This window comes from Protopterus annectens, chromosome 3.part1 (assembly GCF_019279795.1).
Source record: "Protopterus annectens isolate FY-2018-M chromosome 3.part1, PAN1.0, whole genome shotgun sequence".
NCBI lineage: Eukaryota > Metazoa > Chordata > Ceratodontiformes > Protopteridae > Protopterus > Protopterus annectens.
Genome location: NC_056732.1, coordinates 1,478,360,597 through 1,478,375,091, shown reverse-complemented (window position 1 = coordinate 1,478,375,091; position 14,495 = coordinate 1,478,360,597). Strand labels below are relative to the sequence as shown.

Below are 14,495 nucleotides of genomic sequence, written 5' to 3'. Positions count from 1 at the left end.
CTACAATAACAGAAGAGGGCTAAGTAATATTGAAGTATTTGTTTTGGATTACATGAAGAAAACACACACCACACATTTAAAATGAGACAAATGGTATAAAAAAGGTTTTGTTGAACGAAAGAGACTGTGGAATACATTTATCTAATTAATGTGAATTGTAATGGCAGCAATAACATGTTGCTGTAAACATATACATGCAGGATTGATTTTAAGTCATGTACTGCATGGAGTGCACATGTTCCAAAATTGGTGGAGACTGCCAATACAAGCACTAGACTTGCACTTAACAGTGCTCAGTAGCCACAGCAGAACAGCATCAGAAAGCCATTAAGCACATGGCACAGACCCCCCCCCCCCAAGTCCGAGCAAAGTGTTTGTGCTTCCTGATGCTCTTCTTGGGTGGCCAATCTACATGACAACTTTTAGTGTGTTCCTTCTTGTTTAAACTGTAAAACATTTACTGTCCATACACTGTCTAACTCTTCTATTCCATGGGAGCACTAAAGCTTCATGAACTACAAAGAACTACAATGGGGGTCTTTCCAATCATAACCTGGGAAGCTGCAAGACTTCTTGACATGATCAAGATTCACTTAAGAGCTTCACTCTTTAGGTGAATTTATTGGCATCCACTTCTCAAACATCATCCTGGTTATAACTGGGCAATAACCTGAACACAATACTCCATTTTATAAAAGGCCCTGTTTTAAGTGCAACAGTTCTTTAAGTGCCACCAACTCAGGAAATTTGAGACTTCCATTTAACATCTCATCTGAAGGAAGGCACCATTAGAAGACAGCATTTCACTTGTATTGCACTACAATGTCAGCACTAGAATATCAAGCCTGTGTGAAGCCAAGCATCTGGTATGTGCTCTACCCTATAATCTTCTGATCTTCTTGCGCATCAGGCTGGAAGTGCTATCTACTGAACCACTGACATGCTACCAGCCATACCATCAAGCCAAATAAAGGAAATTTTTCGACTGCTTCTTTAGGAGGGAATTCTTTTAAGGAAGAAAAAGAACACAAGTTATTTACAAATAAAGAATATGTTCTACGGTGATATTTCTAAAATCTTCAATGAGGGTCTGGGACAACAGTCTATGTAAAAAGCAAGAAATTAAGTGGGAAATTACGTCAATTAACCCCTCAAAGGGCTTCAGTGTGTGTTTTTTCCACATTTTAATCATTGCTCAACATCCTACATGAATACTGTAAAGAATATTTTTACAATTGGTGAAGGCCATTAGAGCACTAAACCTCACAACCTGCAGGGACCCTACTTCTGGGGAGATGACATCTTTAGAAGTAGAGAGTTGCCAAAGATTGTTACCTCATCTGCATTTGGCCGTATATCATAACACTTCATTCTCCAGTATTACTGCATACAAGAGCTACTACTGCATACAAGAGCTACAACCTACTTAAGAAACAAGGCAATCCAAGTGCACTGAAGCAACCATGTTGCCAGGCCTGGACTTGCACAAGAAAAATGCAAACTCCTCTCCCCCACAAAAGAAAAATAAGATTTACAAAGGAAAAACTGCTACACACAAAACTGCAACAACAGTAAAGTTATCTGTAACACTCACCTTTTCCTTGAACCACTTCTCCATCCATTCTGACCACATCCTGAAATCAAAATATCAATAGTTACATGGAATGCCTACACTGCCTTCAAGTAACAAAAGAGTTCTATACAAATGCTGCACTTCTAATAAATTTTGTCCTACTAACTTGAGGATATAGAAAACCATGAATGGTTACCATTATTCAAAGTTCTTTGCAATTTGATTTCAAACAGCTTTAGACATTTTTAACTGCTTTCTACAGTGCAGAGCAGTAAAATATAGAAAGCATGTTTGGAACACGCTAAACAAGGTTAATTAACCTTTCAGGCATATTGACCACATAATGAGATCTTGCAAGGTTCAGGAGCCATGTGACCACTTCTAGCTCCTCAATTACATTCTGAGATAATGTTTGGAAAAAAAAATCTTTACAAAATTTGTAAAGAAAGAACTTTTCTTGGAGTCTAAAATTTCATACTACTTCAAGTCAAGCAGTTACTGCTTAACATACCAAAACAGATCAGGATAAAATTGGGAACATCCTCACATCAACCAGCAGGACTGAAACAACTCAGCATGTTAAACATTTCTAAGTTACTTGCCCTCCGCTTTTACCACAAGGCAAGTCAGTCCTCTTCAGAACTCAAGTATGTCATTCCCAGAGAGAGATGAGGGAAGAGAAGTTGCTGCATTTGGTGCTGGTCAGGACTACAATGATAACGTAGAAGAGCTCCCCCTTACAGTAGAACTTCCATGCTATCAATGGCTGAGGAGTCATTTGTGAAGCATCAAAAAGCAATGACTGGGCCTCTGTGCTAGAAAACTACCTCCACTGCAATGCAACTAAAGTGTTTTTCAACACTGACTATTGACAGATATTATATAACATTAAATATTTTCCCCAAAGCAATTATGAAGTATGTTCTTACAAATACGAGGTTTTGAAATAAATGTCTCTTTCCAAAAAAGAAGAAACTGCAAGGCTAAATAGCAAAAGTTAAAAACAGACAAGTGCTTAAGCAAACATGAAATGCAAAATTGAAGTAAATGGTTAAATAGCAGACACCTGCCAAGAATGAAACATGCTTAGTTAGCTTTTACTGAAAAAACTTATTGTAGGCTAAACATTACTGCAAATGGCATCCTGTTATAAGGACGTTGCTAAACGGTGACTTTCCGTAAAGTCTTCAGATACAAAAATGAAAAATAACCAAAGGAGGACAAAAACAGAAACCAGTTATGCAAACCCGAAGGACATTGAAAAGCAACATTTGCTGCCGTGGAATGGGTATATAAACTGGACACTGTTTTCCCTTCTTCAGAGATGCATTGATTGTGCATCGATCCTGTTTAAAAGATTTTTATTCTAGATATGTTATAATAGAATTGAAATAACTGTCTTAACTGCTTGGCAAGATTTTGTACTGATACAAATGAATAATAATGGATACAGTAGTACGCTGTTCAGTCGGGTCACTTCTGCCAGTATAAAATTTAATGGTGGCGAGCCGCTGGCCTGACCTTTTTTATCTGTTACCAGCAGTTAATTTTTCATATGGCCATACTCTTTCTACATTATTTCAACAGGTCGACAGTTTCCAGTGCTTCATTTTCGTGGACACGGGAACTGTAAAACCAGCTTCTTTTTCAGCAACTAACCATCACCCACAAAATCTTGCATCATCCTACAAATACTCCCATTCTCTCTAACTTGATCAACCCATATAAAAATCTAAGTACCCTACGCTCAAGCTAATAAATGACTAGCTGCAACCCTAAAATCCAATAACAAATCAGGTGATTCTCTATTTACTAACACCATTGGAATCCTTTGGAATAAACTTCCAAGTAATCTTGTATCCCTTTCATCTACTCCACTGTTCAGAAAGCATCTAAAAACCTTCCTTAATTCATAATGGCTGTGTCCATGCACCAATCCTGGCTGAAACTCTGTCGCAACTAACCTTTCTAGTTTACTAAGTTTTCTGCTTTAAAACTCTGCTGTCAAAAGTGTCTATTTTTGTCTTGTACCTATTATTCTATATACCAAGTTATATGTCCTTTCCTCGTTGCTGTTCCTTTTTTGTTATGTAATGTAAATAAGCCTAACTCGTAGGGTTTTTTTGTTACTATGTATAATTTTTGATTAGTATCCCCTTATGTCTATATTTACTCATGTATATTAGTTGTATACAGCTGTTGTGGAGCTTTTCTCCTCGGGCCTCTACTGAAAATGGACATATATCCAGCTAGACTAGCCCGGTCAACAAATGTAAAACAAAATAAATAAAAAATAAATGCCGTAGTAGCTGTCCTGCAATGTTCCACCATTAATTCATCTGTTGAGGAAGGCCATCTTTTTCCAGAGTGACTTCAGCATGATCATCTTGTTTATTTGTGAAAAATATGGTAAATTCTTCACAGTTATAACATGGATGCCATTAAAGACATTCGCTTGAAATGCCCACATCCTGTACAGGTAGACAAATGATACACACCTGACAAGGTCTTGCCTTATTTAGTAGCATGGTTTAAATCTTCTATGTCAGACATAAAATGTAAATCTGGAATTTTTAATGCACAGAAATTAGATAAAAGTTGTATCTGTAAATGGATAAAAGTCTATTCTCAATATATTACCAAATCATAGGTTATTCAAAAAAAGACATGTCTTGTGTGACAGTAAATTTCCACAAATATGTCTATATTGTCATAAGAGTATAGCATACAAATCATACAAAAGATTTAGCCTCTTGTTGCACAGGATATGCTTGATTCTAGTGCTGCTAGTTCCTCAGATATAAAAGTTACAAGAATCTTCTGCAGTCATGCCTTTACCTGATATAATACAAACTGTCACCGATTTTCTTGCACACTTGCAAGCTTTGCCCAAATTTGATATCGTAAACATTTAGGAGATCTATTGTCACGAATGGAATAGGTTACATGACACTGTTCGATACCAAAAAATTAGAGAAAGATTTAAAACGGATTCAACAGACTTGTAGGAAAGCTCTTGGTGAGCACAAGACAAACATCTTGACAGTGAAGCATACCATTACACTTAAAATGTGTTTTAACAGCTTTTCATGACCTAAGGACAATACAGAAGGACAAACTCCATCTAGAGGCAGAGACTCAAACTGATATTCAAATTTTACAGATGGAAAATAAGAAGTTATGTTCTTACCATAACGTTCCACGTGAATTGTTCATCTCGCCTTTGTTCTTACACATGGGTTCGGAGCCGATCCTCGGCTCCGAGTCGGCCGCATCACTAGCTCCGCATCTTCGAGAAAGCTCGAGGTACAGTAATATCCCATGATCCTCAGGTGCTAACCCTCAGATCTAGTTTGCTATACCAGAAGAATCCCTTTAGAACTGTGTCTTGAACACTTATAAACAGATACTACACACTGTCTGGAACCCTGCCCTCAAATAGAGGAGAAAAGATGCCATTACTAATGTACAAGAATAAGCTGAATGCTAACAATATCTAGAAAAGACTGAAAAGGAATTCAGTCGAACCCGTTCTCTCAGACCGCAGGACGGGGGATGGAGGGGGGGAATGTAAGAACAAAGGCGAGATGAACAATTCACATGGAACGTTATGGTAAGAACATAACTTCTTAATGTGAAATTGTTCAATCTCGCCGTTTGTTCTTACACACGGGTAGCGTTCCTAGCTCCTTTTTCCTGGGTGGCTCAAGGGATAACATTCCTGAGTACAGTGGAACCAAACGTCGCCCTGTCCCTGGAGCTTTTGTCTAGTTTATAGTGGGCGATAAAAGTATGTGGTTTTGCCCAAGTTGCTGCTGCACAAATGGTATCTAAAGGCAAACGAGCGGTATGGGCTGAAGAGGAAGCGATCGCCCCTGTAGAATGAGCTCTGGGTTTGAAAGGGAGTTGCTGTTTCGATTCAGCATATACAAAATTTATGCAATCTGAGAGCCACTTGGATAAGGTAACCTTCGTTACTGCCTGTCCTTTCCTTTGGTCAGCATATGAGACAAATAGTTGGTCTGACTTTCTTTATTCTTTTGTCCTATGTAAGTAAAATCTCAGCTGCCTGTGAACGTCCAATTTGTGCAATGTGTATTCTAACTTATTGGAATGGTTTTTGAAGAAGGTAGGTAGTTCGATAGACTGATTGACGTTTTGAATCGAACAAACCTTTGAAAGGAAGGATGGATTGGTGCGCAAGGTTACTCTATCTGGATGAAAAATCATGTACGGGGGTCGGATAGATAGAGCCTGCAACTCTGAAACTCTCCTGGCGGAAGTGATGGCACCCAGAAAAAGTGTTTTCCACGAAAGAAATTTTAACGGAATTGTGGCTGCTGGTTCAAATGGGGGCAACATGAGTTGTGACAGCATGAGATTAAGATTCCAAGGGGCTACTGGATTACGAAAGGGGGGACGGAGGTGAAAGGTACCTTTCATGAAGGCTTTACAAAGCCTGTGGGACAGGAGAACCATCTTCGCGGCCAATATGAAAATTGGATATAGCCGCCAATTGAACCCTTATCGTGGACGTTGATGCACCTTCTTGAAAAAGTATGGTAAGAAAAATCTAGTATCTTGTGTACTGGAGCCCCGAATGGATCTATACCTTGTTTGGAGGCCCAGTGCGCAAAACGATTCCATTTGCTGTTGTACAATTTTCCTTGTAGATGGTTTGTGAGAAGATACAATAATTTGTTGTACTGCAGGGGATAGTAACTCCGACCTGGCTAAGATGGGAAGCGGAGCAGCCAAGCTGTCAGTTTGAGGGACTTGAGGAAGGTGTAAGGAACTCCCGACAAATGTGTCAACAGCTCTGGCTCCAGATCCAGCATCCATGGTTCCTCCACTTGATGAGATTGAAGGAAGGGAAACCAGATTTGTCGAGGCCAGAATGGGCCTATCAGTATTATGGTCCTGTCCAGATGTTTGGCTTTCTGCAAGAACCTGGGAATTAGTGGAATAGGAGGAAAAGCGTAAAGGAGACCCGGGGGCCAATCGTGTACCAGTGCGTCCCTGCGGACACCCCCCGGAGGGGGTAACAGGGCAAAGTAGCTTCTGCATTTGGCATTCAATGGGGATGCAAACAGGTTGCAGCAAGGCTGGCCCCATCTGCGGAAGACCTCTTCCACCACTCGAGGTTTGAGGGACCACTCGTGAGGGAACAGGATGGCTCTGCTCAGCCCGTCCGCGATTACATTGGAAGTCCCTGGGATGTGCGTTCCTATCAGAAAGCGTCCAGTGGACTTTGCCCATTGCCAAATTCTGAGGGCCTCTCTGCTTAACGGGTAAGATCTGGTTCCCCCTTGCTTGTTTATGTACCAGACCACGGACATGTTGTCTGTCTGAACTGTCACTGTTCCCTGAGGTAAGGACTTGTGAAAGTGTTGCAACGCTAGAAACACTGCCCTCAGCTCTAGAACATTGATGTGCAGGTTGTACTCCAAGTTGGACCACTGACCTTGGACTGTTTGTCCCTGAAAAAATCCCCCCCACCCTATCAGGGAAACATCCGTGGTTAGAGTTGCTACCAGACTGGGTAACAAACGGTCGTCCTAGTGTTAGATCTTGACTGTGTATCCACCACAAGAGATCCTTCTTGCAAAAATTCGTGATCAAGATTTCGTGAGATAGTGGAAGTTGTCGATATGACCACTGGGTGAATAGCATCCATTGAAGAATCCTCATATGCATCCTGCCTAAGGGAACTACAATAAGGGAGGCTGCAATCAAGCCTAGTACTCTTAATATTTGTCATGCAGGGACTCTCTTGCTCTGGAGAAGGACCGAAATTTGATGTCTGAAGTCTGATACTCTTGGTGGGGGGAGAGTAACTCGAGCCAGGGAGGTGTCTAGCTGTGCTCCTATAAATAAGATACGCTGTGACGGCGATAAGACAGACTTTCCAAAATTCACCGTTATGCCTAGCGAGGAGCAGAGACTGATGGTGTAATCCCTGGCTTGTAGAAGACGATACTCGGTGGTGGCGGATAGGAGCCAGTCGTCTAGATAAGGAAACACCCGGAATCCCCTTCGTCTCAAGTGAGACGCTACTACTGCCATGCATTTGGTGAACACCCTGGGGGCTGAGGTGAGACCAAAGGGCAGAGCACGAAACTGGAAATGACTGGCTCCCAGCCGGAAGCGCAGATGATCTCTGGACGGCCTGGCCATCTTGATATGGTTGTACACGTCTGAGATCTATAGAGCACATCCAGTCGCCCTTCTGCAGAAAGGGAAGGATTGACTGTAGCGTGACCATCCGGACCTTTTCCTTTTTCACAAAGGCATTTAATTTGCTGAGGTCCAAAATTGGCCTCCAGTCCCCTGTTTTCTTTGGAACTAAAAAGAACCTTGAGTAAGTTCCGGATCCTATTTGGTCCGCCGGGACTGGTTGGATGACTCTGTTTTCGAGCAACCTTCCTATCTCTACGGTTGCCTGGTCTCGCAGACTGGGTGGAACGTCTGGGAGCTTTTTGGAGTTGGGTGGCATTCTGATGAAGGGAATGTTGTAGCCTCTGGTAACTATGCTTTTTACCCAGGAATCTGATGTAAGATTTAGCCAGGCCTCTGGGTATAAAGCCAAGCAACCCCCGACTGCCTCCAGAGTAGGACAGTCGGCCTGCACTCAGGAGTGCTGGAAGGACTTCCCAGAGAAAGTCTCTCTGTCACCCTGATTTTGCGGACCCCCTCTGCCGGCTGGGCGGTGGCTTCCATTTCTTCCCCCTCCTCTGCTTCTGGAGGGGGCGTCACTTTGGGTGGGCTGAAAGGATCCCAGAGTCTTTCGGAACCACATTTTTCCTCCTCGTTGCCCTTTAGGGTAGGGTCTAGATGGGATAGAAAAATGGACCCCTACGGCAGACAGGGTCTTCCCCTTCTTGTTCACACCTCGTGAGAGTCTCCTTTACTTTGGGCCCAAACAAGGAGGCACCATCAAAGGGGGCGTTGGCAAAGGAAGACTTAAAGGCTTCCGCAAAGGAGCATAAGCGCAACCAGGATTGCCTCCTTAGGGCGATCGCTGAAGCTGCCGCTCTACTCGACCCTTCGGCTGCGTATGAAATCAGCCTCATGGACGAGTTCACTATGGAGTTTAGGGTGTTAAGTTGCGCTGTCAATTTCTCGGAGACAGCAGCATCTGTGTTTTCCTGGAGAGTATCTCCCAGTTCCTTAATGAGATCGCTCTGTAAACGCGTGAAATGCGTAAGGTAGTCGAGCGATCGGATGGAAAAAGTCGCCGAACTAAATATGCGCTTCCCATATCTGCCCATCGTCCTAGAATCCTTATTAGGAGGATGGACAGAGGAAGAAGATTCAGACATCTCCTTCTTAGTGGCTGCCGCCACCACAGTATCCACGGGAACCCCTTTTGTAAAATAAGATTTGTCCTGGGGGGCTTTCATGTATTTATTTGGCTTATGAGGGACTGGTTCCACTGTATCGGGCGTTTCCCAAGCCCTCCGGGCTATTAGATCCATGAGATCGTCAAATGGCGGAGTCACCCAGGAGGTAGAAGGTTGAGTCCCAAATGCCTTCAGCAGACCGATTCATCCACAGAAGGGGTAAGGGTTTGCCAGTCTCCCCTTTGTTTCAGGATTTCCAAAATGTCTGCAAACGAGACATCCTCAGAGGGGGACCGTGGGGACCCTTCTGTTTCATCTAAATCGGTGTCAGATATGAGAGATTCCTGGGGGGAATCGATGTGCCTCCTCTTGCACAATCGTTTCCTCGGAACATCCTCAGCGGGAGCTTCTGGGGATGCATCTGAGGAACCAGAGTTGCCCTGTGGGGACTTCTGAGGCATTGGGTCTCGACGCTTGGTAGGGGCCGAAGGCACAGAAGCAGAACGTAGACCTTTTGGGGAAGGAGAAGAAGATACTGATGATGTGTCTGATCAGACAAGACCTTCCTCATGATGTCAAAGGCACCGGTGCCCCAACCCGAAGATCCGACCCGATCCAAAGAAGGTGGTAGTTTCTCCGGAATCGGAACCACGGGCTCCGACACCGAGGACGGATCCGAACTGATCTGAGCAGAGGCACCGAGGGGAAGAGTCGGAACTGATATCTCGGTTCGACTGTCCCCCCCGGATCCTAGGAAAGATCTTCGGCTCAGAGAATCTCCGGCCAATTCCGAAGGAGTCGAGGTCAACGGAGCCGATAGCACTACTGGAGGCTTCGGCACCGAGAGCTCTACAATCATCAGTTCTTCGATTCCTAGCTCCGATGACTTGATGGGTCTCTGAGGAGGAAGTGTTGAGGGAACAGGAATAGTCTCGAGTTTCGAAACCAGCTGGGACGAAACCTCGATTCGTTTGGACAGAGCAGAGTTCTCCATAAGCTTCTGTACCACTCGGTCCACATCGGAGTCTGAAAGGGGCCTCGAAGAACGGGTCGAAGGGATCGAAGCCGTCACAGAGCGAAGGATAGAAGGCGGTGGTACCTCTGACACCGGCTCCAAGACCTGAGTCTCGGTCAGAGATAAACGCTCGACACCTGGCACAGAGGTTGTAGGAGCCGGTGTCCGAATCTGCAAAGAGGTGCTCGGAGCCGATGACTTGGGCTCCGACACTCGTGAAGACTTCGACCCCTTCGAAGACTTGGATACCTGTTCAGCCTTGTCCGGGGCCTCTTGAAAATTGGGTTTAAGCAACCCTCTGTCAACCAACTTCCTGCGTCTTTCCAGCATGACCCTCCCACTAAAGGAATGACAAATGGAACAGTCTTCCTGCAAGTGGAGAGGGCCAAGACAGTAGACGCAGGACGAGTGGTTGTCAGTAATGGACATCTTCTGTCCGCACTGACACCTTTTAAAGCCTGATTTGGCTTTCTCTGACATTTTGAAAAATATATAATTAGAAAAAGTCCAAAAAACACAGCACACTTAAGAAACGCACTATATAAATCTAAGTGTAACAATTTTAAAAGTCTAGAATAATTATAATAACTAACAGTTTAATTCTGACTTAATAGATATATAAAATCCAAAACACACAACACACTATTATATATATATATATATATATATATATATATATATATATATATATATATAGAAGAAAGAGAGAGTTAAGGCAAAAATTATTTAAAGTACTGGAAAGACGCAGGCCTTAACTAGAAAAAATTAAACTAACTAATCTAGTCTAAATACGGTCACAAATAACACCCCTATACTATATTATTTATTTTAAACACTAAGAAGTAACTAAGTCTATAAAAAGAAATATATATATATATATATATATATATATATATATATATATATATATATATATATATAAAGAATATAGAAAAAATATACTGGCCAGAGCCTCTCATATGCGATCTGCTGCTAGCGGCAAACTAGATCTGAGGGTTAGCACCGGAGGATCATGGGATATTACTGTGCCTCGAGCTTTCTCGAAGATGCGGAGCTAGTGATGTGGCCGACTCGGAGCCGAGGATCAGCTCCGAACCCATGTGTAAGAACAAACAGTGAGATTGAACAATTTCACATTAAAGGTTTAAAACAGGAACTGGAAACAGCCCAACAAGATTTATTAAGGACACAAACTACTGAAGTTAACCTGACCAAGCAGTTAGGAAAAGCCCAACAAGATTTATTACGGGCACAAAACAGTGGACAGGGAATGGCAGGAATGACTTTTTTTACTTATTTAATTTCATATTTGTTTACAGTGATAGTCCGACTGGATACATGTCCATTTTCAGCAGTGGCCCGGGGAGAAAAGCTCCAAATAGTCAAACTTACACAGATTACATAAGAAGTTCAATAACATTAGAAAATATAAAAAACAAAGTGATTATGTACAATGGTTTAGTAGTGTTCCCTAATAGGGACTCTCAATTCTCATTGACAGACACAATTATAACTGTGCACTGTGATACTATAAGAATGGTAATGAAAGGAAAGCTAACTTACTAATAGCTAAGTGGTGCGGAATGTCACACCTCTCGCAACCTGCTCACATCTTGCATACAAGAGCACTGTCTGAAAAATAAACTTAAAAGGAATAAGATAAACAAAAGTAAATATTTTATGAACATCTATTAAAAATGTGCAAATTGGAATGTTATGCTATGAGCAAGAAGTATTCTTTGCAGTGATAATAGTCAATGCATTCATAGTCTTTCCATAAATACTATACTTTCTTGGAAACTATAGAACCTGCACATTTATTTATTCCCAACAGTCTTGTTTATTAGAGACTCTGCCCCAGTGGTAAGATAAAAAATAAATTTTTTTCAACATGTCGGCATTTGAAGAACGGTTTACATACACTGTGGGGTCTACTTGGAATGATATTTTGTGTAGATGTTTTTTGCATTTATTCCCAAATGTTTAAAGTTATACAGAGAAACAGAGAAATGTTCTCTGGGCAGCAGGACAGCCCGTATGGCAGCTATTCTTAAAGCATATACTCAGGGTCAACTCTTGACTCCTGAATTACTTGATTATTTTAAAATTACCATTACAGACAAGCTGATGGAACAAGCAGATCATTTTAAGCTTGCATACCAGGTGGTCTATGGTAAAAATGCTGACCCAATGAAAGAACCAGGAGGTACAGGAAATGCTTATACATACCTTTTTAAAACGGGTAAAGGGAGTATCAGGTGACATTCAATACATTTATGAGTTAGGGTCTAAGACCTTAGAAGAAGTGGTTCAAAATCAGGGATAAGATGATGCAAAGCTATATACACACAAATTCTTCTGTGTGTGTGTGTGTGTGTGTGTGTGTGTGGGGGGGGGGGGGGGGCAGTGTTGATTTCATTGGAAAAGGAAGAGGACACAGTAGATGGTCTGATGAAAGGACAGTGGAACCACTGCCAAGGGCAGACAGAGTATTTCAGAAAAACAAGTAGTATGTTTTACTTGTAAGAAAATAGGCCACATTAAACAAGACTGTCCATATTATAAACGATGGAAATAAAGCCAGATACAAAAGGGTATATATGCAGAAAAAGCTACCTCTTCTAAACCTATATCTAGGGACAGAAATCAAGAAAGGTGAGGCACACATGATGACAATCACAGGATCAAAGTCAAAAGGATTCAGGGAAAAATAAAGTATGTCCTGTAGAATACACAGAAAACCCACCATATAATCCCTCATATGGCACAGGTCAGGAAATAAAATGTGAGATACAAAGTACACTTTAGACAATGATGACACAAATAGTCAGCAAGGAACAGAACATGTCTGTGTAATCAGAGATGTACCCAGGATACAAGATCAAAATTAATTTGATTTCGATTAAGGGTATGCCACCCCACCCAAGTAACTTTTCGGACTACTTTCATTCCCAGAAAGGATAGACGTCCATTAGTAGACGTATGGGTGGTGGGGGGACATTATGTAAAGATGTTTTACTTGATACCGGGGCAGCAGTCTCTGTTACTAATAAACAGTTACCTGCAAATCCATTCAAAAAATCCTATATTCAATGGTTCAATGGCAGTACTTGCATGGCTATAGGTAGCAAACCAGTTAAAATATGTTTCACAGAGAATGAACTCCAATGGAGGACACATTTCTTATGAATTCCAGCTGTGAGACAACAATCCTTGCGGTAAATATCTAGGTAAATTGGGAATAGTAACTGACTTTACTAACAGGGTTTTGTGGTCCGAAAGTGCAGATGACAGACCCAATACTGTCGAACAGCTCTCCTGTTCTGTGACAGATGTAGACAAGTATAAAAAAAGACAGACAAAAGAATCGGAAATGAAGGACAAATGGGAACAAATTAAAACAGCAACTTCAGCCCTTGTGGGCTACATCAAAGACAGACTTGCGGCAAGTTAGAAGTGCCTGTTAGTGTAGGTAGCCCTAGTGATTACATTCCTCCATTTCAGAAGTAATATCAAATTCCCAAAGAGGCGGGAGAGGACATGGAGATGTATAGAAGAATGGGCAGGCATAATACAAAAGAGTTAATCCCAGGGGCGGCTCGTGGCATAGGGCTGCCGGACTGCAGCCCCCTCAAAAAGAAAGAAAAAGAAATGAAAAATAAAAAAAAATATTTTTTTAAAATTCGCGGACTTCGCGCATGCGCATAGACCGAGTCCCGGCTTATCGGTCTATGCGCATGCTCAAGGCAGCCCGGCCGTCCCCATAGGGGGACACAAGGAGCGTCTGTGCACTTTTACAGTGCACAGACCCGCCAGGATTATGGGACGCGTCCGGACTGCAAGAGGAGCAGCAGGGACTCGGGACAGTGCCTTAGGGATCTCGTCGGCGTCGGGAAGGAGCATGTGGATCTCGCGGGTCTTCAGTATTGCGCGGGAAGGATGTATGTACGGACGTTAACTCTGGATGTATTCAGGTAAGGTGCCTTTCAATTTACAATGTTTATTTTTCGTTTATTTGTGTGTATGGTGCTTGTGCTTTACTGGAGTTTAGTTTGTGTATGGTGCTTGTGCTTTACTGGAGTTTAGTTTGTGTATGGTGCTTGTGCTTTACTGGAGTTTAGTTTGTGTATGGTGCTTGTGCTTTACTGGAGTTTAGTTTGTGTATGGTGCTTGTGCTTTACTGGAGTTTAGTTTGTGTATGGTGCTTGTGCTTTACTGGAGTTTAGTGTGTGTGTGTGTGTGTGTGTGTGTGTGTGTGTGTGTGTGTGTGTGTGTGTGTGTGTGAAAATGCCCCAGGTGCTTATGGTGGTGTGGTAGGGAATGCCTCAGGCTTGAACCCTGTACCCTGTATGCAGGTGTTAAAGACTTGAGTTCCCTACCCACCACCATTTGTAAAAAAATTTCAGATTTTTACCTCATATTTGATCTGATCTGTTCCTCATAATATCTGTGGTTTGTAAATGTTGCAATGCTTGATATTTGATGGTGTAGTAGTAGCATTGTTGCCTCACAGCTGCAGGTTCTTGGGTTTGATTCTTGGCTGGGGTTCCTTCTTTGTGGGGTC

At 42.3% G+C, this 14,495-nt stretch overlaps 1 protein-coding gene across 3 annotated transcripts in view; it reads right to left on the bottom strand.

Moving 5' to 3' along the window:
- The window catches only part of STK31 (serine/threonine kinase 31), a 5,081,810-nt gene that overhangs the window by 4,793,534 nt on the left and 273,781 nt on the right, over positions 1–14,495 (bottom strand). For all 3 annotated transcript variants that reach the window (XM_044067546.1, XM_044067547.1, XM_044067545.1), the window contains exon 2: positions 1,595–1,634. In XM_044067546.1, coding sequence (XP_043923481.1) covers positions 1,595–1,634 — 40 coding nt within the window. The remainder of the gene's footprint in view (positions 1–1,594; positions 1,635–14,495) is intronic.